Source organism: Plasmopara halstedii (genome assembly GCF_900000015.1).
Source record: "Plasmopara halstedii genome assembly, contig: Scaffold_2364, whole genome shotgun sequence".
Lineage (NCBI taxonomy): Eukaryota > Oomycota > Peronosporomycetes > Peronosporales > Peronosporaceae > Plasmopara > Plasmopara halstedii.
In genome coordinates, this window is record NW_020189271.1 from 40,443 (window position 1) to 67,100 (window position 26,658).

General features: G+C 42.6%; 7 protein-coding genes across 7 annotated transcripts; 4 read left to right on the forward strand and 3 right to left on the reverse strand.

Annotated features, from left to right (window-relative positions):
- Positions 1 to 2,930: 2,930 nt before the first annotated feature.
- On the reverse strand, positions 2,931 to 4,244 carry PHALS_03430 (FYVE-FINGER-CONTAINING RAB5 EFFECTOR PROTEIN RABENOSYN-5-RELATED; the record flags this gene model as incomplete). The annotated part of the gene is made up of 1 exon (XM_024717636.1): positions 2,931 to 4,244. The coding sequence occupies one exon, from the start codon at positions 4,242 to 4,244 to the stop codon at positions 2,931 to 2,933; it is 1,314 nt and encodes a 437-aa protein (XP_024583115.1).
- A 2,974-nt stretch (positions 4,245 to 7,218) lies between these two features.
- On the forward strand, positions 7,219 to 7,520 carry PHALS_03431 (uncharacterized protein; the record flags this gene model as incomplete). Its single annotated transcript, XM_024717637.1, has 2 exons — positions 7,219 to 7,319; positions 7,373 to 7,520. The coding sequence occupies 2 exons, from the start codon at positions 7,219 to 7,221 to the stop codon at positions 7,518 to 7,520; spliced, it is 249 nt and encodes an 82-aa protein (XP_024583116.1).
- Positions 7,521 to 14,411: 6,891 nt separating this feature from the next.
- On the forward strand, positions 14,412 to 14,656 carry PHALS_03432 (uncharacterized protein; the record flags this gene model as incomplete). Its single annotated transcript, XM_024717638.1, has 2 exons — positions 14,412 to 14,545; positions 14,629 to 14,656. The coding sequence occupies 2 exons, from the start codon at positions 14,412 to 14,414 to the stop codon at positions 14,654 to 14,656; spliced, it is 162 nt and encodes a 53-aa protein (XP_024583117.1).
- A 2,012-nt stretch (positions 14,657 to 16,668) lies between these two features.
- Positions 16,669 to 18,003, forward strand: PHALS_03433 (uncharacterized protein; the record flags this gene model as incomplete). Its single annotated transcript, XM_024717639.1, has 1 exon — positions 16,669 to 18,003. The coding sequence occupies one exon, from the start codon at positions 16,669 to 16,671 to the stop codon at positions 18,001 to 18,003; it is 1,335 nt and encodes a 444-aa protein (XP_024583118.1).
- PHALS_14931 (uncharacterized protein) lies at positions 18,002 to 19,944 on the reverse strand. Its single transcript, XM_036407129.1, has one exon. It carries the CDS (start codon positions 18,659 to 18,661, stop codon positions 18,452 to 18,454), a length of 210 nt encoding a protein of 69 aa, XP_036263385.1. The 5' UTR covers positions 18,662 to 19,944; the 3' UTR covers positions 18,002 to 18,451.
- A 2,291-nt stretch (positions 19,945 to 22,235) lies between these two features.
- On the forward strand, positions 22,236 to 22,549 carry PHALS_03434 (uncharacterized protein; the record flags this gene model as incomplete). The annotated part of the gene is made up of 2 exons (XM_024717641.1): positions 22,236 to 22,385; positions 22,460 to 22,549. 2 exons carry the CDS (start codon positions 22,236 to 22,238, stop codon positions 22,547 to 22,549), a joined length of 240 nt encoding a protein of 79 aa, XP_024583120.1.
- Positions 22,550 to 23,330: 781 nt separating this feature from the next.
- PHALS_03435 (uncharacterized protein) lies at positions 23,331 to 23,572 on the reverse strand (the record flags this gene model as incomplete). Its single annotated transcript, XM_024717642.1, has 2 exons — positions 23,331 to 23,398; positions 23,470 to 23,572. The coding sequence occupies 2 exons, from the start codon at positions 23,570 to 23,572 to the stop codon at positions 23,331 to 23,333; spliced, it is 171 nt and encodes a 56-aa protein (XP_024583121.1).
- Positions 23,573 to 26,658: the final 3,086 nt, after the last annotated feature.

Sequence of the window (26,658 nt, forward strand, 5' to 3'; positions counted from 1 at the left end):
TGGAGACATTGGTATCATTGACACAGGGCTAACTGAGCACGGAAGTCGTTTCGTTTCAACGCAGTGTCTGACGGACACCCAAGCCTCGTTCAGGCATAATCGAATGGAACTGTAAATGTTTTCAATCTTAATGGGTGAGAGTGTAATGGGATTACACATACCCTGGTAACAGGGGTGTGTGTCACACCAGATAGGCATGGTGTGACCACACCCAAATGAGAATATGGTACGGGGCTGGATAGCCAGTAGTTATACATGTATTTAGATTTTTACTATACATATTTAGGATAATCTATGCATTTAATATTATGCTGTTTTGCAGCAGATAAAAATCTATAAAAATGAGTTTTGAATCTAAACCGAAGAGTTAATTAGCCTTGGGTTAAGGTTGTAATTACTCTTGGAGTAAGCGGATTGCGATCCGCTAAACTCGTACTTGTTTTAAATATAGTACGAAAGGTCGGTGACCTAACTTACGCTTCCTCTAAGCGCAAAGCTACGGCAGCCCCGCTGCAAACACGAAATAGCGTCTCAATCATCCTTGCAGATACTCTTTGGTCTTGTGCATTCAACTGATTCTGAATCTCATGTGATTGTGTAACTTAGAGATCATATCTAAGAGATGAACCGTGCCAGCACCAGCGCCTGCCTTGATAGTCAGATTGCCGCTTTGATTTGAGGAAATGAAAAAAACGCCAGTCGAGACACTTACGGCCTCTGCCGACTCTGCTCGATGAGCAAAGAGTGGTGAAACATTAGATTGATCGGATAGTGATCCGGGGATTTACCGGCACTGTTTTCATTGTATGGTAAAATGGGAGGAATACATCACCGTAAAAAGTCATGAGATTGCATTGTCCCACTCCAAAAAGATTTCTCAGGCACACCTGCCGCTGACGACCTGGTATACCAATTGTCGTTATCTTCTCAGAAGATTAGGCAAGGCTGTCCGGCGCGCCACTCCCCACTAGCGAATGAGGCCCGACCTGACTCCAAAATCAAGACTTGGTCGGTAGCTGAGGTAGCTGTCTCATGAAAGGCAGGGTTATTAGCAGCAAGAACTTCAGGCAGAAATTTTACTTGCATATTTTTGTTGCTGGCAAAGTTAAGTTACAAATCGCGTTCGATTGGGACGTTTGCCTCACTAAAGCTGACTCGTAAAGCTGTGGGATGAGTGAGACAATATAGTCCTTACCGAGCATTAAAACAACAACATTTTGATTAGAAAATTGGGCTAATAAACGTCGTACAGCCTTTTTTAGGTACTTTTGCCTTCGTTCAGCACCCAAGGTACAGTCCTCATTGAGGGTAAGAATAGGCGCAACGGCTGCTGCTCCAAGCGCAGGCAGTACTGTCGGGTAGTTGTGATCGATAGGGTCAAAAATCGATCATTGAGCGACTTCCGGGCGCCAACTATACTTTCACTTCAAGCGGACAACCCACACTCTGCAAAGGTGCGGCGAGCAACATCGGATGTATAGATTTATAATCACGGCGTATGCAACTCTTGCTCTTAAAGACGGGCAAGCTAGGCTCCCTGAACAAGACCCAGCTCAAAAGCGAGGAGCTAGGCGTCGTCGCGAGCTCTGCTGCAGGCATCCTTCGGTAGTGAAAGGTTATGGAAGGCATATTTTGTGCATAGAAAAAGTTAGAAAATAGATTATGCCTTTTCCTAAGCAAACGGCTCTGCTGTATACCTCTCGATGAGGGCGTTGATGTCAGCTTATGACTCGAAAAGCTGCTGCGAGCGTTCTTATCCCGGTTTCCTCACGGAATCTGGCCTTTCGGTCGGCGGGTGCAAGGATTAAGACTTTTCATGCTCGCTGAGCTTTATTATAGTATGTAAAGGGGAGAATTGCCGATGCGAGGAAGTTCATAGGAGCAAGCACCATCGGGTGCAAAGAGTGGAATGAGACTCCAAGCGCATTAGATACTTATTTAGAGCTCACTCTTGGGCAATATTTGAAAAAATATATGTGTGTACGCTGTGGCTCACATCGTGAGAAGGGGGTTAAAGAGGTAAGTATCTTGCGCACCAATCCACTATTAGAGACGTAGTGCAAAGGGCAAGTACTGTCATTTTGTTTTTCCCACCCTTGCACAATTGTTATAAATATATGATACAATTGTGTGTAATTGTGAACTCTCATCGATACCAACATAATGATATCTATGAAAACGATGGAAGTCCGAAAAATTGATAATTGTGGCTTGCTAGGCACACTCAAGACAAAAAATTTAATATCAAAGTATAAAATACGTTATTATTTGCTATTAGTCGAAATAGCATTAATCGTGAATATATGTACTCTGTTATGACAGAGCACCTTGAACACCAGGTGTGTTAATGGATACAGTTCCTCATTCCCTGATAGGAACGCACAAATTCACCATCTGTGAGTTTATTAGCAAGGACTTTGAGCATTACCTGCGCAAAGTGCACGGCTACCCCGTTGTACGTGTGTCAAAGTATCCTTGTGCGATGTCAACAACAAACCAATACACTTTTGCTTCCCTTGGAGTTTTGCAAAACGCTGACAAAGCGCAAGACTCTGTTGGGGTGATCATAGAAGAAGGATATCCAAACCGAACCAAAAAAACGTGACATATTACCGATGAAAAAATACACACTTGTCAAAACCAATGTGGAGTTGCATATATGAATGAATTCTTGTCCTTTCATGTGCGTTGTCTCCAATAATATCTATTTTAGGTGCTGGCAAGGTAGTAGCGAGCTGTCTCCCAATATTAGCGGAATCTAACACCAACGATACCTACCAATAAACATGGCAAATATGGGCTGGTATCGGTATACCTAGCTACTTTAGTCAGTAGCATATACCGGTACTGGCACAGTATCACGTTTCTGAGTACCGGTACCTTGTAAGGACGGGTATCAGAGGGTATTTTTCGATGTATGAACAATGCGACTACTGTATCACATTCTCGTTCAAACTACCCACCGAATGTGATGCCGAAGTCTCGAGAGCAATCATGGCCAATTCAAGGCTTGATTTTTCTTTTGCTATCTTTATACAGCATAGACAAAACTTCAGTGAGCACTGTTGGATCGATCCTGAGCTGGACACATGCACGGTCATCTTCTTGCTCACGCTGCATTGCAAACATATCGTTTTTCGACAAACTTGGCACACCACACTCGATTCGGAAAACGGTAATGTAAATTTGCCCAAACTTTTAGCACAAGCTTCACACCGTTGAGGGCATTGAGGGCACGTTTCTGTCGTGATTTCAGCTGGTTTGTTCGCGTGTTTAATAAGCCATCGAAGTTTCTTGATGTACGCGTAATCGACAACACCAGTACAGCAGATCGCAGATTCTGCTGCAATTGCAACAGAAAGTCGATTCGGCATCTCACCGCGAGAGTCAAAGAACCCACGACAGAAAATGTTGACTTTACCTGGTCCTCCCTGACGAAAAATAAAGCAAAAACTCATAATTCCACGAATGATTCCTAAATGCGTGAGCTCTGGGATATCTCGTAACGTTATGGAGTGCATTAACATGTAACCAACTCTTTCACCTTTCGAGTCACGCGTGAAGCCCGTGGATTCGAGAATAAGAAAATCGCGTTGATGGACGATCCCCGTAAGAACGATTGGATGCTCTTTTGCAAACCATTTGACTCCAAGAAATTGATAAGGGTCTGTACGACTCGGCAGTCTGATTGCTTCAATCAGGCGAGCATCATCGAGCCCGTCATTAATGTGTGAGCTACGCAACATCCACGCCTCGTCGGTAGCCGCGGTACATCCAAACAAACAGTCATCGACAGTGCCATCCATCTTACCATGCAAAGCCATGAGTGCTACACCGTGTGGTCTCATTTTATCCATGATACTATTTCTAGCAATTCCAGACGAAGACGAAGAGGATGCTTGGCCTTCTGATTCTAATTCAACATTACTGTAGCTATCGACACTGCCAAATCTACAGAACTCGTGTTCTTGTGGTTGTGACAGATGATGAAGCACTGGTGGTAAAGACGAAGTGGGTGGACGCTGCTTAATCACTTTCGTCCGCTGTCGATATACTTGCACTCCTTCTTTTGATCGAACGAATTTCCAGTCAGGGTACCCAATCTTAGACCCTTTGGCTATGTAAAGATCATTTGCTGCCACAATCTCTTTCACAACAGTGTCTGCTTCCTCGATAAAAGCGGCGCGTTGATTTTCTGACAATGTAATGAATGGAAAGGCGTCTTTTGGTAGTGTGAACTTCATTGTTTTGCTCTCTTTGCGTGGATTTGCCGAAGCAGGTTCGAAAGTGAGGGTGGCAATCGAATGATTACACCGCTACAATGCAAAGGGCTTTGTCACTTGTACGGTACGATTGCATTACTGTATAGAGAATGCTTAACATATCAAAACATCCCATAAAAACAAGCAATCTCTTTCTCAGAATGTCCACCAGACGAAAACAAATTGCGTCCGATATATGCAAGTTACAGGAATTCGGTAGTAGACTGCAAGAACAAGTAACATTGAGTGCTTGAACTTCATATGCTGAAAATTTGGTTATTGGCATCAGGAAGATGCAGATCGTTTTGTCAATTATCGCATAGGTTGATGCATGAAGGATGTTTCCAAACTACGACTATCCCTTACCAAGTTACTCTTCTTCAAGTATCAGTGTTGAATGACATGTTTAATGGCATGTTTATATCCAATATTTTAGATAGTATCTCAAAAACAGGAGATTGAATAAGGCACCGTAGTTTTAAAGTTTGATGTAATTGTGGCGAGATTAAGATCGGACAGCATTTTCTTTCAAATGATCAAGTTTAGCTTGTGCATTGATATCTGGGTCTTTCCTATATTCGCATCTATCGAGCCAGTTAATAACACTGATCCTCATAATCGTCTCAGACTCATGATCCTACATTTGAACTACAATACAGTATTTCGTGAAGGTGCAGCTTTCTGGTCCACGAAATGTTATCCGGATCTATGGCTGTGAACTAGCAAAAGAAATTGTCTAGTGGTATTGCTGCGATACAAATTTCTAGCATGAGATTGGTTGGCTTGGAAAATACCATCCCGCTTGAAACGTGAGCAAATTTGATGGAACGATTATAAACATTTACGTTATCTTTACCAACCAAAGAAAAAAGACAGATGACCCAGGCGCTTCTGATTACAATGATATTTGTTCTCGTACATGGGAGCCTTCAAGAATATACCACTGTCTACATACATGAGCAGCAATTAAAACTTGAGTGTGGAATGTAACACACAACGACATAAAGATGTCCAATCACATGCTACCAAATTACGACGATACAATATTTGTTTACAAGTTTATTCGTTCCTCTTGCACTGTGATGGGAAGTACCTATTCTAACACTGCATAATGCCATGTCGTTGGTATGTTCTTTATCATAAGGATGAGGATAGCATAGTCGACGTTAGCGAAATTTCTCGTCACTTCGCAATGTTGACAATAAACTGTCTAGCAAAATTTGCAAACGGAATCCTATTTTATGCTTTTTAACACAGGATGCATAATGTTTTTAGAATGTGACTACGAGCCATCGATATTTGTAACGCCGAACACCAATGCTTATCGTTATATATCTTACAACAAGCGTAATCTTCGATAGGTATATTCAAGTTTATCATGCAACAGGGTTGTGTTGACCACGCATACCCCGTATATACGAGCTAACGCACAGAGGATGGGGAAGGTCGCTTAAGTAACTCGGTATTAAATCTGCATTTTTACTCGAGATTAGCATTAGTACTGAATATATCTGTTTACTCTGTACGATAAAATTACCGGATGGCGTCAGGCTAACAGCCCAAGGTCCTCCGACTTCTTTTTCATGGAATCGATCACTCTCATTCGAACCGGTACCTATTCAGATACTTCATCATGGCACTTTACGTTGGTACTTCTGAGCTTTTAAGCCCGAAGTGCAATAAGTGTATGCTATAATCGGTACATACCCAGATTTGTACAAACCCGGAGGTCGAACTTGATTTGTATATTAAAACGTCGCAAAAAATCGCTTTACGAACACCCACTACGCCTGAAGCTCTTCTCTTTCACTTGCAAATGACAGTACATGCTCTAACGAGCACCACCCACATCATTAGTCCTCTCTCTTTAGACGGATCAACGATCCACTAAGTAGTCGCGTCCCCGAATACCAACGCCTTAGTCATCAAAGTTTCAGTTGTCCCCGAACAGTGTTTCTTCAGCATTCTAAACCTCACCGAGAGACATACGACAAAGCCGCTCACATTTGTAAGAACCTCCCCGAAGTTTAGGCGTAATCTACGTTCAACCTCATCTCCAAATGAGTTGTGAATTCTGTGTACGTTTTAAACGGTGGAGTATGGTACCCCACAGCTAGACTCACAACGAAGTTTAGGTCGTTACGTATGATCTGGACCTGGTAATTGCAGCCAAAATGCTGATCTGAAGGAACAAGAAGTGGTGCGACCCTCGCAGCGGTAATTAACGAATGGCGTTTCAAAGGTTGCCCATCTTACCACGGTTGTGTCTTTATACGCCTACGCGTGCGGGCTATATCTGTAAGCAGTGAACAAAATTGGGTCGTGAAAGTTGCTTCGAAAGCGCATGCTTAAACACAGGAGTAGCGCTTGTGCCTAGAGCAGCAGCTATCGTGTGAATCTATAACCCTAATAAGGCTGATACCTTTAGTCTTAACACTCACGTGAGAAAGTTAGAATATATTACCCTATTTACGCACTGAGCGAAGGCGTCACCTGATGAGATTGTGTGATAAATCAAGTAAAGCAGACTTTAACTAGATCTTTGTTTTACTTGACTTTGTAAGGAACATAGCGCGACATAGGCCTACAAGTAGGTTCTTCCTCCCTCATTTTGTTGTTGTTGTAAGTAGTTCTATTCATCCGAGCCTGCTGATGCAGCTTTTGGGCAAGGTTTAAGCTGAAACATGACCAGTCTTTACCCGCTTGTGGGATCATGTTACGCTAAGCAACCCTGTCGCTTGAATATTGGAGGTAACGATAAAGAGTAGGCCAAGTCATAAGCAGCAGCGATTTTGGAAAACGTCGATCTGGACCCTCAACTCCCTAAAACCTCGAAGTGAAGATAACTCTTCCATCCCACCAAATACTGGTCACAACCTCGTGGGAACTGTTCGTTACACATGGAAATGGTCCGACTTGCGCACCAAATAGGTCCCGCTGAAAACAAGATTACGGGATGGCATTTATGAAACCTCTCGGTTTTAGCGACACAACGATTGTCTTTTGGCGTCTAGCAGAGCTTTCGATACTGACGAGAGGAATTTTTAGATGCGTTCGGTAAGTTGCGCAATTAGATGATCAATGCGGCGCAAAATTCATGGTTGCTCTAGAGCAAAAGGTAGCTTAGCAACAGGGGATGATCGAGCCATAACACTGTCTTCAACATTGTGCTTTGCATATCAAAATCTGGATAATAGCGGAATCATCGTTGCCTTTGATAAGCCTCCGAAAAACTGTATGTCTCCGCATTGCTTTTAGGTTATCAAGCGTTTGCCCGTAGCAATTTCAATGTGGGAGACTTCAACTTGATCATTTTGGCTGCCCAACAACATTTAAAATATCTTTTTGCCGACTTCTAGTGCAAGTGTGTTTCGTCTGATTCTGATCTCCGTGTGTTGACTTCCATATCCCGCTTTCCAGTCACAGTGCCTAACACTCAGTGCATGATACTTAATTTGGCGAGGTAAAAATATGTAATCTTGCTCAAAAGTGCAATCGAGCCGATATCGGCAAGCCGAATCGTTTCGACAGCCTCTTCCTCAGCAAGATTGGGGACACTCCAATGCGGAGTCAAATATGACGGGAATCGACAAAATTAAACATAAATATCAAATAATGCTTGTAGATATTCTCACTGCATTATCCAAGGCATGCTCATTCAGTAGGGTCATTTTGCCTCAGCATCACAATCGCTACGTGCGCAAGTGCTCCGGGGGATTCCCTCATCTTCACAAGTTTCGCGTTTCTTCTGAGCTTTTGTCTTCGGATACCCAGTGGCAGATATGTGCAGTCTTTTGTCATGAGGTTTGGGTAACAATCGACTAAAAATAGCAATTTGTGATGCTGGCCATCTTTCCAGCATTAATTTAATGAATCACTTGGTTGTATCGTCACCTGTATCGGTGTCGCTGACAGCAGAGATGCTTTGCTATCTTGTTAAAAAAACATAAGGAGACCACAACAATTGTTTCATCTACACCTCTTGAAAGCTCAATATCAAAGTCGTATCGCATTGTCAGGTATCAAACCCTCGCCACATGCGTCGGCAGCCTTGGCCAGTTTGCTAAAATCTAAGGATTATTGTGTAAATATCGCTTATTCGTATATATGTAACCCATGGATTTTCATCGCTCACCATTGCATATAACACTTCTCTACCGAGGTGGCCACCAAACCGTATCATGTGTTTCGTGCAGAAATATGTAATTTAGGTCCACCTCATAAAGAAACTCACACACCAATACATTTACAAAGAGATTAGCGGCGCAAATATGAGACCGAACGCGCCGATCAAGGCATCCGAGTTTGAAATCCCTACGGCTTTTGATGCCTGAGCATTGCAAGACATGAGCTATCTTCGCTTCCGTAAGCTGTCCATTTTATCTCATCGATGCATGACGTGACAGATTTCAGCTCAGAATCCCGGAAACGCTGATATCACATTAATCCGATCCCTCTAAAACTTTCTATTAGAATATTCTAAGCTTCAAAGGATTGTTGTCTCGCCATCCTCTGCAAAAAAGTGCTGGAAACATTGTTTTGCACAACGATTTATGATCTGTATGCACTAAAATGCTCAGAACTAAGCCGGTGTTCCCTGTTGAGAAGATCGTAAGTCACCGTATAAGCGTCTCGTCATGAACCAGGTGACGCTTTTTTGCTAATTTTACAATGGAAAGCCCAAACACAATGGTGCACTTATACTGCTTGGAGTATATCGCTGCCTTTGACAGATACGGGAGCGCCACATACGGAATGAGAGCACTGACACTAATGCGGACGTCAGAAATTAAGGGCGCGTATCAAGCTATAATTCTCAGCACAAAGGTCGACTTGTCTGCCACACCCCAGCACCACTTAATATCTTAAGAGATCAAAGATATTGGTGAGGGGGCGTGCCATGTCAATGTTGAGTTTACTGCTTTGTACAAATACTAGACCAAAGCACTTTCTCGAATCCATTTGAGATTTTCTTACTGGCAAAATTACTCTGCTTTTGATCCTTGAAACATCTAAGCGTGATATGCTTTCCAATTGTGCTCTCCTGACGGAGTTTTTTAGCGATAATGTCAAGTTCAGCAATGGCAAACAAAATCGCTTGCACTCAAGAAGTGTATTCAATTGTTTGATATGTATGTTTACGTTCAACTTTACGTGCACTGCACCGACCGTGATTACGTTGAAAAGATTGATGCATATGCACTATAGGGTCTAAACAGCTAGGTCACTCGACCGCTAAGCAAAGCTGAAAATATTTTTGCTTTGGATGATAAAAAAGATTTACATCCCTGTGAATGCCCGGTTTTAATTAGTCTTTTTCCTTATAACCCATGGAGCCTCTAAAACCGTGAAAGCCCACCAGACGTTATTGCTTACCCAGAGTTACGTCAAATCATGACAGGTATTAATATATCTATGAAAACATTAGAGCTTGCCTCTATCATTTGAATGTTGCAATTTTCTGTCTCCGATAGGTCTTTCTGTAGAGGACGCTACGCCAAGCTTCTTAAACTCGCTGGTGCGGCATCAAACCCTAAAGACCGCGACATACACTCGGTTAATATATCAAAAATCTCATATATCCCGGGTAACAGCTGTAAATATTCATCTTCTTGATATCACTTTTGAGGTCACAATCCACAGCCCTTTTTCCTTATGTTAAGGCATTTGGTAATATTGTCGCTATAATGTTTTGATCAGTCTTGTGCCTACACCAAAGCTATCATGACTAAAACGCCTACGACAAAGTAGTTCCTGCTCCATTGCAGTTTTTGTGCTCACAAACGGTCCACAACAAAAGAAATGCGTCACATTAAAAAGTATGGGTTTATAATAATCCATAGCCCATGAAGGTCAGCTTCCCATACTTAATCTGAGATCGAACATTGACATCTAGGCTAAGATTAAACAGGGTGACACTCTCATAATGACTTGAAAGTGTTACAAAAAGGTGCAAGGAAACTTCAACATCCGCTCAGTCTCTATGTCAAGCCGCGCGGATATTATACCCGTATTTGGCATCAGTGACACTACCTACTGTTTACGACACTTGGAAGCAAAACGACACTACACGATGCTTTTAAAACTAATGTCATAATTTTCCTAGCACGTTGATGGTCAGAGCAAAAAATCCTATGCATGTAAAACGTTGTGTTTTTGAGCTGGTTTCATTAAGCTTTGTTCTCTTTGGAAACGTGCAAAAAGTTCGTCTGTCGACCCAGAGTAGAAGCCCGACCTTCCATTTCAGGGATTTACCGAGAGGAGGAGGCAAGTAGAGCGAATATGTTTGGTATTATCATAGTTTTACCATGCTCGGATACGCAGCGCGACGCAGCATTTTCAACATCGGCATGGATGAGGTTAATCGTATGTAATTCTGACGTTTGAGCCTGTACCTTCTGAGTGAGTGGTGAGTAATCGTAAGTACAACAAATTGCAGGACACCTCCGCGAGAAATGTTTTTTTTTATTTGTAAATATACAAAATACAATATAACAACGTCATTTAACAGGCACCGTCCAGACGCCAAATTGAGCGCCTCTTAGGTAGCAAGTACGTGATTTACTTTCCGAACATGAGCTGTGTATAAGAATGATGTCTTCTTTACAATGATACTAAATAAATCTTTATCGTATATCGTGATAGTCTTCGGAGCCGTTGGACACGAATATTAATAATTTTTGTTGTCGATAGGGTTACAAAATAGGAGGTCATAAGGCCGAAGATATTATTCTCTCACCCAGAATCTTTCATCAGCTGAAATATTTTGCTAGTTACAATCTGCTAAGATAAGGTAAACCAAAGGTCGATAGGAATACTTTGGAGTGCGTGAAACAGTCTTCTCGGGTTTTTCATGTTTAACAAGATAAGGATAGTTATACTTTAGTGATTCACCAGAAAAGTAACTAGAGCGTGGTGCAACAGGAACCAATCGCGCGAGAGCGGTCACTTCTAAACAGTCTTTATGTATGCGAGGTATTTCCGGATTGGTTGTGACGAAGGAACAGATGTCAGCACCACCTACCAGGCATGCCGTGTGCAACCAAAACTCTTATTTACCCATCAAGGGGTGTAACATTGTCGAAGCACTGAGAGAACCAATCACTATTACGACGTCGCTCTAGGAAAGGAGCTAGAGCACTGGTTGGTAAAATGCAAACAAATATATTCAGACCCTTAGACCGCAAATTTTATTGCTATATCCATGCCTACCAAACATTCCAGAATTGTTCTTAGTGAAATTGCTAATTTTATTACGCTCAATTTATGACTTACTCATTAATCAGCGAGTGCAACGTCGCCTCCCATTTTTGCGCATTATCCTAGTTTTATCTCCCGCTGCAAAACCAAAACTTCTGGGGTAGTGAAACATGCGGAAGTAACGTATACAAGCCTATCCAGCCTTGAGCTTTTTTAACCATGAGTAAGCGTTAAAACTATTGACATATGTTTAAGCATAAGCGCAGCTCATTACATGGGCTGGTTTGTCATTAACAAAAAGGAATAGCTGATTTAGATTTTTAAGAGCCAGTTTCGGGGCGGACAAAAGGATTCCATTTACAGCCATAAAGCCGCCTGTTCTACAGCAGCCTAGCATCATTTGACTTTCTTAGTAAATCATGTTTAGTCGCGACAGTTTGACCATACTTCTGCAAGTGGTTGTCAAATCCAAGACGCTGTGTTTTCGAGACAGATCAACTTGTTAGCCGATAAATTTATCTGTGCGGGACCACCCGCACATCCTGCTTTCTGATGAGTCACTTACGGAACGGATTTTGTTGTGCACAACAACTCACCTGCTTTTATTGGCGAAGAGGTTTATACTCGAGCGTCGCTCACATAGGCAATGTAGTTTTCCACATCCGACTTCATGCACTTTAAACGTTTATGAATGAAATGTCCTGAGAAATGAGCCATGATGTGGTCTGAATAGCTACATCACGAGATTGCTGACTTGAAAGTCCCAATTCATTGCTGCCACCACTAAAGCATCCAGCTCAAAGTACTCACCTCGGTGAAAGGTATATCGCTGTTTTTCTAGGTATCAGTGGATAATAAACATCCACTCGATCGCTGATCAAATTACAGGAAACCATGCTCGTCTCAGATCCTTTGAGGATTCGACGGTTGCGCTAGAATGTTGGCACTAATATAGTTTTGTGTATGCTTGCCTCATTTGCCACTCGTCGACACAGATAGTTGACCCCGAGAGTACGTTTTTTTTATCTAAACACTCTTCGTGCCTCGCACGAAAGCAAAATGCAGTAACGATACATTGCTCCCTTGAAAAGATTTATTGTCGTTTGATGTAATATTTGGATTCAGGCCCAAATCAACTTCGTGAAACTACCTCCCAGTGTAACACGAGTGATGGATCACCCCTTACCACATCGTGAAATTCAACAAGGTATAGTAAGGAACTTCTGTCGGAGGTAGTAAGGTAGAATAACAGCCCTATGATTCTTTTGGTCACTTCATTTGCAAAGGATAATACTTCCAGTCATTTCCCGCGCTGGGCTTCGCAGAGTGGTAGTTACTTGGTATCGATGACCCATTCCGTCTTTCTGAAAAAATGCCACAGCATGACCCTCGAACTAGGGACGTTCATTCGCTTTTAACCTTACCAGCTGTTTCAAGGGCTATTGCGACACCCAGTCGCTTCCAATCTCACGGCTGTACTATACCGTCCCACAAGAGATATGCTCTGGAAACCCTGACAGACAGCTGGTCATTCTCGTTTCGACAAAGATGCCCTTTGAAGACTGCGATCTACAATTACCTTTTTAAATCTATTTTCTAACGTTTGGCTCGCTGCCGCTTCTGGCTTCCGAGCTCACCAAGAAAGCCGTAGCTATCAATTTTGGAAAAGCCCATGTTCAGCACGAAATCTGTCGCAGTTTTGTGCCGGCGCCGAAACCCTTCTGTTTCTTGCAGAAGGATCTCCTGACTCGTTCATTCGCAATTAAGAAAGAGAGCGTGGGATCTAATTTACCGATTCACAGTCGGGCGATGACTCGTGACATCTCAGCCACGCCATGACTACATTGACGTCATATCTCGTATCTTGATTTAAAGCTTGACAGCGTTTAGTGCTATTTTAGATCCTGAAACACCACTTGAAGTACCAAAGTGACTCTCGATTTTTATCAGTATACCAATCGCAAGACCCACCAAGACTGTATTCGTATTAATGATCATCTATACAACTGTCTCCTAGGTTTGGTTTCGACAGTCATACCCATAAATAGTTTCACGATGCCCTTCAGTCAATTCTGCAGTGGGGCTGCCGTAGCTCTTTGCTCAGAGGAAGCTTACTAAATGTCACCGACCTTCGCTCTATACCAGAACCAGTTCGACTGTAGCGGATCGCAATTCGCTACCTCCAAGAGTACATAGAACCTTAACCAAGGCAAATTAACTCTTCCGCTCAAAATTGAAACTGTATTATTTGCGGCCGAGCCGCCTATATCGATTAAATAGTGAAACGTAATTAATGGTAGCCCCGCCACGTATTGGCTTCTTGTTACGGTGTAGCCACAACATTTTGTGACACTGACTTGTGTAATCCACACCTTTTACGGTCACACCATCTTGTGTGACCTACCTTTTCGCATTAGGGTATATGTAACTCCGTTTCAGATTGGGATTACCCACAGCTTCCCAATATCCGATACATCCATATTTGCAACCAACAACCATATATTATGAGCCCCACCTCTCTCAATGAGAGCCATTTTTTGGGGGGCTAGGTTCCTTCTACCCCAACCTGCACGAGTACGATAAATCCATTTTATAAATAAGGCAGCTAACGCTTACTGGGAATCGCCGTTTTCCTGCGAAGTGTTTATCATCCACCCTTGCTAAACATTGACCCTTCTTAGAGCGAAGAGGGTGTACAAGGCGCATATTTTTTTCGTCATTGCGGGTCGCGGACCTGTTCAACAGCTCAGATATCACTTTTTCTTCTTCAGAATAGCTGAGACTCATCGGTGCTTTCATGCTCACAGAGATTACGTTTCCAACAACACATTCTGCTCTCATGGTACGGAAGTCGTGCACCGCGTTGAATGCGGCAACCGCCGTTTTCTCGAAGGCAGCAGGGTGAATGCGGAAGGTCTTCACGCGAGGTTTTTTTCGAAGATCCGTTATATGATCATAGGATTTACCACTCTTGGAAAAGGGAATGACGCCGTTTGCGAATTTAAAAGCTCTGAATTTCTGAACATACCCACCAGTCCTGAACGATTTTTCTGGTGTGGCGGTGCGATTAACTTGCAACACCTGTCACTGCAAATTGTCCCACGATGAAAACTCCTTTTGACCGAGTCATTGCATGTTCGTGCTTTATTGCACGTCTGGTCCCTAGCTTTGAGATTAAATACGCGACGCGCTAAACATTTTAAACCCATGGTTGTGATCAGTTTCTCATCCAAAAGGAGAAATCTACTTCGCTCCGACTATCGAACACCTGAATATTAAACCTCAGCGGCTTTACGGCGGCAACATCTTGACTCTGCACTATCTCCCAATTGAAACGCTCCTGGGCTTGTCACACCAAAGCATCAAAGCTGTTGAGCGCGGCCAGAGGAGCAACTGCTGCTTGCGGCCCTTTGGTGCAGATTTCCTGATCTTTTCGAGACCCAAGATAGATAAAAGGCTCATAAGCAGATAGTCAAGCATTTTGTATTCCATCCTCATGGAGGATACAATCTTCACACAACTCAGTTGTAGGGTCGACGACAAGTGTAACCAAGTGATACGAAGTTGCCGCGCACTTTTTACAGAGAATTATTTGACGTTACGAAACGCATAAAGATTAGGTTTATGATCATCTACCAGAAGCAGAGATAAGAGCCTCTACCGAAACAAGATAATAATCGAACATTGTGACAAATAGTTTTAGTGCGAATTGCACTTGATTCTTTTCGTATAGACAGAACTATTAATCTGTGCAGCTCTGTGTTTTACCAGCTTAATTCAGAACATGCTGATGCAAACTTTCAAATTTGTAATCAGTTTTATATGATATCTAGCGCTACAATAATTCATGCACCGCTGATTACTAACGTATCGCCAATCACACTATACGATTTAAGCGATGAGGTTGCCATGCATCTTGCATAAAAAATCTTTGACATAAAGAATTTACGTTCAGTAATGCAAAGAAGAAGCTTTGATTTAGAGTATTTGCATCAGCAATGTCACAGCCATTTACAGTCAAGCCGCCCAGAATCGCACGATCCTCATTCCATGTCGATAATACGAGGCTCGTACATAGTAGTGGATCTGTTTAACTTTTTTTGGACTACACTTTGAGCGGCCGAAAATTTCACTTATATTGGCTTTGCTGTCACACACTTCTCCTCATCCTCACGATATATTGCTGCGCAGTTATGGACTAGGTACTTTCCATCGTTAGTGCATTAGTCCTTAAAGTTTATATTGTGCTGTCGCGATTTCTACGTTTCTCTACGACACGTCACTCCATATGCATTCAACTTCACAAAAGTGAATTAAGAATGAGACGTCAGTTTTAGTGGTATGTTCATTAGCGTTGTAATCTGCCTACTGTCTCTCTTTTTTGCTGGTAATGAGACCAGTTAGGCCCGTGATCGTTCCATTAACTGTCGAGCTAATGCGCACACATAGCTGTGCATGAATCTCAAGCTAAAGTGTGCATCGAAGACTTACCACCAGGACATGTATGATACATTTTCGTTAATTCACAGCCATAGATTCGGATTGTTATTCGTGGCCTAGAATATGCAATCTTCGAGAATCAGAGAATACTAAAACTGGATTGTAGTCCAAATGTATGATTACGAGTGAATGAGGCGGTTCTATCTCCGAGAGCCATTTCTTGGTACAGTAGCTACTTAAAATGCTAATGAGGCTATTGGTTGTATGATTGTTAATAAATTTTCAACTCAAGTTCTGCCTGCGCTGCAATATGTTGTGAATAGTTTAAGAGATTCGAGACAACAAATGTTCTTAATAAACCACCTGAATAAAAGAAGCTGACAAACCTCGAAGACAATATACGATAGATACCTAAGTCGTAAGAAAGCACAAGAGAGAAGAATGTCGCACAACTCCTTGTTACTGTACTACTAATGCAGTAAGCAATAAATCTTAGCGCTGGGCCGATTGTTCTTGTCGCCGGATTCCTTGAAAATGATGTTGATAGCTAATTTAAAGAAGATTTTGATGTATTGTCGGAACGTGAAGGATCAGAAGAGACGCGTATTGCTATCTATACAGTCATTTGATTGTACTGTACAAGCTCTATGTGCTAACTAGGACAGTAGAATGTAATCCTCGGTGTTGCAGCGGTGTAGCCTGTCTAATGCTACTCTCACTTTCAAACCTGCTTCAGCTACTTCACCTAAATACAGCCAGACTTTAAATGAAGTTCACATTACCAAAAGACGCGTTTCCGCCCGTCACGTTGTCAGAAGAACAACGTGCTGCTTTTATTGAGGAAGCAGACACCGTCGTGAAAGAAATTGTAGCAGCAAATGATCGTTTCATAGCCAAGGGATCTAAGTTTGGATACCCTGACTGGAAACTCATTCGATCAAAAGAGGGAGTGCAAGTGTATCGACAACGAAAAAAAGCGATTAAGCAGCGTCCACCTACTACACAATTACCACCAGTACTTCATCATCCATCACTGCCAAGAGAACATGAATTTTCTCGATTTGGTAGTGTCAGTAGCTACAGCAGTGTCGAACTGGAAGTTGGAGGTCAAGCATCCTCTTCGACTGCGTCTGGAATTGCTGGAAACAGTATAATGGAAAAAATGAGACCTCCTGGTGTAGCACTCATAGCTTTGCATGGTACGATATGTGGCACTGTTGATGACTGTTTGTTTGGAAGTATCGCAGCTACCGACGAAGCGTGGATGTTGCGTAGCTCACACATTAACGATAGACTCGATGATGCTCGCCTTATTGCGACAATCAGATCGCCAGTTCGGAAAGATCCTTATCGATTCCTTGGGATCAAATGGTTTGCAAAAGAGCATCCAATTGTGCTCACGGGAATTTTTCATCAACGCGACTTTCTCATTCTAGAATCGACGGGCTTCACGCGTAACTCGAAAGGTGAAAGAGTTGGTTACATGTTAATGCACTCTATAACTTTACGAGATATCCCAGAGCTCACTCATTTGGGAATCGTTCGTGGAGTTCTAAGTTTCTGCAATATTTTTCGTCAAGCAGGACCAGGTAAAGTCAACATTTTCTGTCGTGCGTTCTTCAACTCTCGCGGTGAGATGCCAAATCGTCTCTCTGATGCAATTGCAGCGGATGCTGTCATTTGTACTACTGCTGTCGTCGAATATGCGCAAATTAAAAAACTTCGATGGCTTATGAAACACGCAAGCAAATCACCAGCTGAAGATACGACACAGACGTTGCCTCAAAGTTGTGAGACTTGTGCTAAAATTTTCGGTAAATTTGCTTTACCGTTCTCCGAATCGAGTGTAATGTGTCAAGTTTGTCGAAAAATGTTTTGTTCAAAATGCAGCGTGATGAAGAAGATGACCGTGCATGTCTCCGACTCGGGATCGTTTCAACAGTGTTCGCTTAGGTTTTGTCTGTGCTGCATACAGATAGCAAAAGAAAAAGCGAGTTGGGAACTGTCTATGATTGCTCCCGAGTTTTTATCGACTTCAATCAGTTCGCTAAGATCGTCGTCTTCTATTACAACATCGCATCTATCGACCACATCGCTGTAGTTAAACCAAGAACATGGTACTGTAGTTAGTGTCACAACTCGCCTCATCACTTCGACATACTGTAATTTTGCAACCCACGAATCAATGATGCTGATACTATTTCGAGCCGCTTTTAATGTTCGTCGATAGTGGAATTAGCTTATCAATGAGACTATCTCCTTGAAGTGGGGCGTGGAACGTCGATCAACAGCAGCATTTTTTCGCACTAGAAAAATTTCTGGCTTTCAATAATTGATTGCACTCATAGGTACTTCCATGACCATAGACTCTTTGTGTAAGTTCTAGAACATAAATGATTGCTGTCGCCTGCTTCTGAGGAAAGTATGAGCCTAGCGAGACAGTTTGACCCACAACCGTATCTTGTGCACCTTTGCTTTAATGAATATGTCTGCAGCAAAGCAAATTCAATCTCTTTTGGCACTTTATGCTCGACTTAGCAATGCAATGTTTAAGATAAACAACACATCCATGTCAGAAAGGATTTACGCCCGAAAGTATCCAGTTTTGTGACGCAACCAACGAAAAATTGATCTACATAGTGATAGCAAAGCTGGTGGTAGAAAAATGGTCGAGGACATGAAGATTGATCCGCTGCTTTATTGAGCACGAAATGACGCTGAGATTTAAAATGAATTCTGATGCAGAAGTAAGTGAGCATTTGTAGTCACGTCGGATGACGTACTGATGCATCCCCTGCGATGAATTTGACCGACAAACTGTACGGCGGAGCTAAGCGAATAAGAATCTCAATCAATCACCTTAGTTTCGCGGACATGCCAAGGGAAGACTTTGCAGGGTTTCAAATAGATTGAAGTGGCTTTCAACGTGCGTTCAATTTCGAGGACCTGGTCAACACTGTGTTGAACGTAATCGCGATTCGTTTGCCGTATTCGAGATGATGTGGAAGGTGCTAGAAGATTGAGTTCTTGCCTTTGGTTTAGCAAAACTGGCGCTTAAAGCTTGTGATTGCTAAGGACTTTGAACACAACTGATTTGAACGCATCTTTAATCGTAGTGATTTACTAAATACCACATTTGCATCTTCTTCTGCTTTCGAACATGTTGAATACCTGTGTCAAGTTTACACAAAACGTTCATACTTGTTCAGAATTGTGAAACTTCGGTCGGAACTACATCGAGATCTTCTAGTTATTTCAGGCACAACACGAGCGATAGCGAAATTTCCAGTGCCCTGGATCGTACGAGAGTGCCAGCTTTTTTGTATCAGACATGAAATCACCATCACTTGATGCACAGCCTCTCTTGCTCTTCAGCTTTTTGATAGAACAAGCCTTTAATTTGAAAGTTGGCTTTCAAATCGTTCAAACTTGGCGAGTCCCTTGCTCATCAGACCGTAAATGGTAACGCAATCAATTCCCGCCAGCACTGACTTATAAATTTAAAAAGTAACAGTGGCGATCGTCACTCGAGCTAGTTGTACCACCGACACCTTGGTAAAGATGCAGCTAATATAACTCAATCAGAAGCTTGACAAGCGCAGCACAAATGGTCCCCAACTTTTGATCATATGCGTCCAGCAAGAGTCGCGCATAAGGACTAAAACAACACTGCACAAACTGATCCGGAGATAACGCCAAGGAATATCCGGATGGCATCATCTTGCAAACGATTCGTCTTGACCGACTCTAATTTATGTTGCCAACGTCAGACGACTCGAACAAATCTAATCCGCGTCGCCAATGTCAGACGGCTCGAATCAACTTTTGAAGTTATGACCATGCTCTCTAAGTGAACAGTCATCGCTCAACAGTTAGCAGATAATACAGCGAAGGAGTCCGGAATCATGTGATTTGATACTATGGCATCACATCATCCTATCAAAGCTTACTCTCACATCAAGTTTTTATCAAAAACTTGTGGACGCAAGCTCGGACTGTCGATCAACTGGAAGACAAAATGACAAAACTCTTACTATCAGCAATTGTAGCACTGAATTTGAGTTATTGAAAACAATGACTAAAATATACATTTGCATACAAATTAGGTGGCTATACAGCTACTCGGCTTGGTTTCTATGCCGGCTCACAGGTAAAGAAAGATGAAGCAAATAGCGCTTAGCCCCAGATTGAGAAATAATCTTGCAAGACCGAGCATTTGCTCAGTCTGCACTGTACAATGATAATCAGAGTTACGTCTAATATTCTTATGATAGATGTACTAGAAATGATCAGAAATTTCAAAGCTTAAACTGGCAGTAGCAAAAGCTATTTTCTTGGCCTATAGCTAACAAAACTGTTGTCAAACTTGACAGACACTATAGATCGCTTTTGAGCGAGATTCTGCTACGCTGTATGCCCACATTTTCTTACGAGGACTTGGATGCGAAACATGAATTTAATTATTTATACTTCCTCCATGTAACGGAGCAAATATTACTTTAATTGATACAAAATTTTGAGATTGCCCTGCTTAGTAATATCGCCGTCACGGACGATCCCATCGTCAAAGAACAGGTCAATAGATATGCATTCCCGCTGCTAAAATCGTCTTCAACGACCTCATCCTCGCTCAATGTGTCTAAGTCTCCGACGTTGGTTGACCACAGCAACGCCAAGTGATAAAGAAATGTCCGGCCTTCTTCCTGGCCAATGTGCACTTGAGCATAACCAGATTGTACGCAATCACATTCGACAGCATTGCATTTAAGCTGAATGCGCAGTTTGCTGAAAATGCGCTTGCCGGTCTTGTGGTTGCGTCTGTCATCGCATTACTGCCGAGCACCCACAAGAGATTTCAGCTACCAAACCCATAAGCTAGGACAAAGTTTTTTAAAAGCCATCCAACCCATTTTGGAACCGGGTTCCGTACCCCTCCATTACACTATAGGGATTTTCAGTCAGAAGGGCCTCCTCCCACCCAACTATCAGACCACAGTGGTGTGATTGCTCGTCCACTTTAGTGACCAATCTTCGGCGTCCTTGGATCAATCCTATGCGTATCGAATCAAGTTACTCCCGGTCCTAGGCCAGTCTACAAAGCGACACCCACAAAAGCACAAAAGCTATGTGTTCATAGTCCGGCGAACTTACCTGGCACTGTAGAAGCAACGGCGTCAGCTTGAGTAATAAATTAAAGATATCTTAGATAGAAATTATATAATTTCTATCTAAGATATCTTTAATTTTTTGACTTGTATAGTAGCGAATTGGGCCCACATCGCGTCACGATGAAGCACGCACGATCCATCTGCAGAGTATAAGCCAATTTACTGCCTTTACCGGCGCAAATCATTGCGGCTTGTTCAGGAAGCGATTTGTAGCCGAGTTTAAGGAAAGTAGTATAGAAGCAATCAGACAGCCCTCGTTAATGCTGGAGCTCGTGAATAAGAGAGAGCAGAGCTCGCATGTCAAATTTAATGGGATCGATCATGAACGCCACAGCGAAAGTTGGCATGTGAATAGTCATCACACGGTACTTTATTGCACGTGTCAGCTGTCGATATCAAGTGGTAGAGTCTCGATCGTATCAAAAAGCTTTGTCAAGACAGAATGTGCAATAACCAAAAAGCAGGACGAGACAGACAAAATTGTGGCTTTGTCTCTTTCCAGATAGCCCGTCAATGTCTTGTGTTAGGATTACTAAGCAAAAATTCCTTTTCGATATCCCGCGTTGAGGATCTCTTTGCACAGCGGCTAGAACACCGAAATGTTGCTGAATTCATCGTCAAAGCTGTTGGCGTGCGGAATCCTCAACAACGCACTTTTGCAAGTAATTGCACGCTGCAATGAGATGGTCGGGATAGGCAGAAGGATCAAGTTGAAGTGTAAGACTTGGTGACGTTCTGGATGTTAGCCTTGTTGGAAAATCGCGGACAGCAGGCGGATGCTCTTAACAATTTTGACGGAAAAAATCCTTAAAATCAACGCCAGGGTGAAGAACTTGGTCACATCCATTGTCAAACTGTTGAGGCTGTGAGGATCGCAGCCGTATGCGAAGTCGAGTGTGTTCGGAATGTATGCTTTTAGCGCAGATTACGTATGACGTTGGGCAATTTTGTGCGAAGCGTGATTGTTGGAGAAGTGATGTCAATATAAAAGTTCTAAGACCCGTTATTAGCAGACACCAAATGCAGGCAGATGACAGCATTTATTGAATGACTGATTATGACGAGCTTAGCAAGAAAGTCGCTTGCAGCCTCTTGCTGAAAATTCAACATGCTGCTTGCAGCGCGCGAGTGATACCAAACCCAATGTCATTAAGACAATCGCGAAATGCGCAATCCCCAGAAGCGGATCGATCTGGAGCACCTCAAACGCATGGAGGCTGAGATTTTGAACTATTTGTCTGCTGCTGGCAAACAAAACGACGTAACGGAAGCTTTAAAATGCTGCCCGCTTCTCTCCGATAGAAAAAGAATGGAGGTCCCCAAAAATAACAAAAACCTGACTTTTCAGCCGGCCTACCGTTGTATACCAGAGTATTTCTCGAGCGCTAGGATTTAAACAAGGCTGCGCGATTAAGTTGTTTTTGGGCTCTGAGTGTTCAGGATAGCTGCGGCGGAATGATGCGCAAGATTCAAATCTAATTTTTCAAGCTAGAAAGAATTTCATATGGACTCGCAAATACGTTCTGAGCTGATATATTATTTATTGCGTACAGATAGTCCAGATAGTTCACTATGATAAATCCATCGGAATCCAGCAAGGTCCTTAATTTCAAAACCTTTTTTTTCACCTCAAGAATTTTTGGCGCGTTATAAAATTTGTCAAAACGGGCTGTATAAAACAAATTTACAATTAAACAAATATCTAGGCCTGAGTTACCTAGCCGCACGTCGGAAAAGAAAGACATTATTGTTATAAGACTAGGAAAAACATGTTAATTTATATATGTGTACAAGAATAATTAACATTATAAATGTGCATCACAAGAACTCATAGTCAACATATAGTGGTTATCGTGTAGCTCACAAAGACTAAGAGCTAGCATCACCAAACGCGCAGTTGGGCTCGTGCGCTCATGCCTGGAGCAAAATTGGGGGCCTCAACCGCGTATTGCGAGTTAGTATTCCGAGAACAAATACTATGAATTTACTATCTCCCAAAATATACTATCTTTATATTCTCATGTGCGCCTCGCAGCTTCATAAATTACGGACTCCTCCTTTTCGGAGTTTGTTTTAACATGATTGTATCGAGATACTCCGATGATAAACATTGACAAGAACGTAATAGCTTTGGCAGCGTGGAACGCTGTCTCGTCCTCAATTTGAATTTGATGTGTGATCCCATGCTATTAAAAATGTGTAAGGGTTAAGTACACAAAGTTCCAGTTCTTACCCTAGATGACAACACTGAGATTTACACCTATTTTACTTTCGAAGAGATTTCGTAAAAGTGGTGTTCTCCCTGAGCTTGCAGTACATCTCCTTCCTCTGCACTTTACCGTGCCTGCTCCATAGGCATAGTTACCCAGGAGTATTCTTACGGATCTAACGCATCTGACCCAACAAGTCCAAGGTAATAGCTTGATCTTTTTGACTGACTCGACTCAAGAACGTTTCGGTCCGAGTGTCGAGGTAATTCACTTGACGAGCTGGGTCTGACATGAAAAGCCCAGCTTGCTCTGATTCACTTGACGAGCTGGGTCTGACATGAAATGCCCAGCTTGCTCTTCTTGAAGCGCACGATGCACACTGACTCTTGACCTAATCAGCACATCATGGTTACGATTTGATTACGTCAGAATCGCTTGCCGCGCTGATGCAGAGTTCCAACAAAGCATAAGTATGCGGGCCTTCGCTCCGCGAGCACTCTCCCAGTTCATACCAATGATACTACCTACCCTTATAGCGGCTGGAGTTGGGATCGCCCTTGACCTACACGAGAAGTGTGCCTTATGTATCAGAAGCGGGAAAAAGTGTTGATACGTATCAAACTAAGCTCACGCACTGAATGATAAAAATATGCCATCTTACCCTCTTAAACTGCTCAAACGAGCTTCAGTAAAACCAAAATGCATTCAGAGCGTCGTCTCATGCTGAAGATTTCAAGGCACAAAGGACAATGCGGACGTCCTGGTGAGGTCGATCACATTCGTTTCCTGACATTTATAGTACCGCTTGTCTACATGAGGAAGCTGAAGCAACTACCAAAATGGGTCAAACTTACCGCGAGGTTGGTCGTCTCTAGTAGTGAGAAGCGCGCATCGACGATCAACACTGCCATCATTCCAAAAACTAGTACTTTAGATCGTGCGGGGTGTCGGCACCTGGGAAATCTTGCCGAAGTGGAGCCTCATATTCTATGATTTTACGAACAAGGGCGTTTTAAGTACCGCTAACGAAAAGCGTTTCAAGGCTGATCTGGATTCGAAAAAGCTAAATTGGGCACGCATTAGCTTTATTTCCTAAAATTCAGAGCTTCCTTTTCTACTACACCGTAGCACCATTTGAAATTCAAAAATGTCAGTGAGTTATCGTGCCATGTCAGTATAATTTGTACTGGAACAGCTGTGCAAGTAGTAGGCCAGACCGTGTCTCATTTACTTTTTTCTTCGAAAGGTAATATACAGTGGCCATAATTTGTGCATAATACCTGGCTGCCGATTTAGCCTTCAAACGACGCCAACCTGGTTCTTGTCTAACCTGGATCTTGTTGGCTACAATTACACACTTATCAGTATTGGCATAAGATTAAGGTTACGTATTTATGCCTTACCCGAATTATTAAAATTGATCATCACATTCGGCGCTTCGCGCTATGTAAGACTTTGGATAAATATACCGTCAAAATAGTGTGACGCACGATACGGTCAATACTCTGGCGTAACAAACAGTCCCTGGGACAGTACTGACCACTCCCAAAGTATTCTTCTTGGAAGGCCGAAAATAGTAAGAAGGTGTATATTATCACTCATTGAGGTTTGACTCGGTTAGATAAGTCAAGAGCACCAAACTTAATACAATCAACTGTGCTTTTCTGAAGCACGATTGTTCTCAAAATATGGCAATATTTGACAGGGACAGGCATTTTTCTTTCGAATCCAAGCCTCCCATTTTTACTGGTTCCCCACTGGGAACACTATGATACAGGTGAAATTAGCTTTTCATCAATAATACGCGCTAAAAACAAACTGAACGATTATTACCTCTCAACCTCTTAAAAGACTACAGCTCATTGCCACAACTACCTTCCGACCAGATTTCAAGCCACTTAGCAACATTGTTAATTTTAGTGTGAATAATTTTACGCTCTGTCGTGTACATATATCTTTCACCAAATAGGCTCCTGACGACTAGAATACGTGAGTTTATTCTTACTAATGCTCCACTAGAGGATAATGCTTTACACTTACCGCTTTAGACTTCCTGTCAGCCCACATGCCATATTTAGGCTAAAAAAATATATTTATCCCAGTACCAGGACGGAAAAGGATCAAATTCTTAAAATTTAATTGAAGGTCTAAAATACCCTTTAACATTTTTTTAGTATCAAAATTGCAAGAAGCCCAAATTCGTTAATCGTCTCAAGAATCCTTCTTCAATTTCTCCACATACTGTCCACCTTTTTGGTAGTTTTGGTAGATTTACGTAGTCCTAAACTATACAATGATCCAGAATCTCTCCGGACTTTCCACAGCTTTAACGATCCCGGATGCTGATGGTAAAAGCCAGCATTTCTATGCTGAGGGCTCCACCTCTCTGAGATGGAGTCACTCTTGTAAGGACCGCGTCCCATGAAGCACGACCTCTACAAGACACAATTAAATCAAATTGTTGCCGTCTGTGTCTGTGAAAACTCGGCTTCTCTATGATACTTCGTACGTCTCAGCCGAGATACATGTGAGCAGTCGCTTTGCACTATCACATGCGAGACATCTAAAAGAAACGCGTAGCTGCCCGGTAGTCAAGAGATCTCCCCCAACCTCCATAGCATGGCTGACGTGCATCGTCACTATCACGCTTATCGATAATCCACTTCTTGTACATTATTAGACCTCGTGTAAAAGACGTTGTACTCCCTATTCCATGCGGTGGTCACAGTATCATCAAAAAAATGCAGGGTCGGTGCGGAAGGTCTTGGTGTAAGCTGTACCTGTCGGGAGACGTCTACCACAAAATTGCAAGCTGTTTTTGCTGGCAAGGGTGTGTCTGCTGTCAAGAAAGCGTCTCGATCAGCAGCCGCTTACAGATCGATTCCCGCACTTACCGGTAGCTGCTGAGTGGGACTTTTCTGTACATGACCCGGGTTTCCTACTATAGAGCATGCCCTGGCTGTAATCATGGTACACATGCGGAGCTCGAAGTAATTTGAGATCTATACGGACCTCGTGATACTGTCTGTAGCGTCGTCGTCACTACATCTCTCACAAAGAATGACAAGATGCTTTTCTCTGCACAAAATCTTTGTTATAAGTCGTAGGTCGGGTCGATTTGTAAAATGGTTACTGTGTACCCCATTTATAAATTGACGCATATCAGAGTGATTACGTCGCTGGTAGGTGGCCACCCCGAAAAATGAAGATACTGCCCAAAATCTGATTGGTTTTGCTGGCCCGACATCCTTAGGTGCGGAAGCAGATATGGACGCGCGCATGAAACGTGTTAACGGTCTAAAGACCCGCCAGATGCTTCAGCACCTCTGACCAGCATGCTGATTCGGGCTTAATGCTAGCAATGCATCACTATGACCT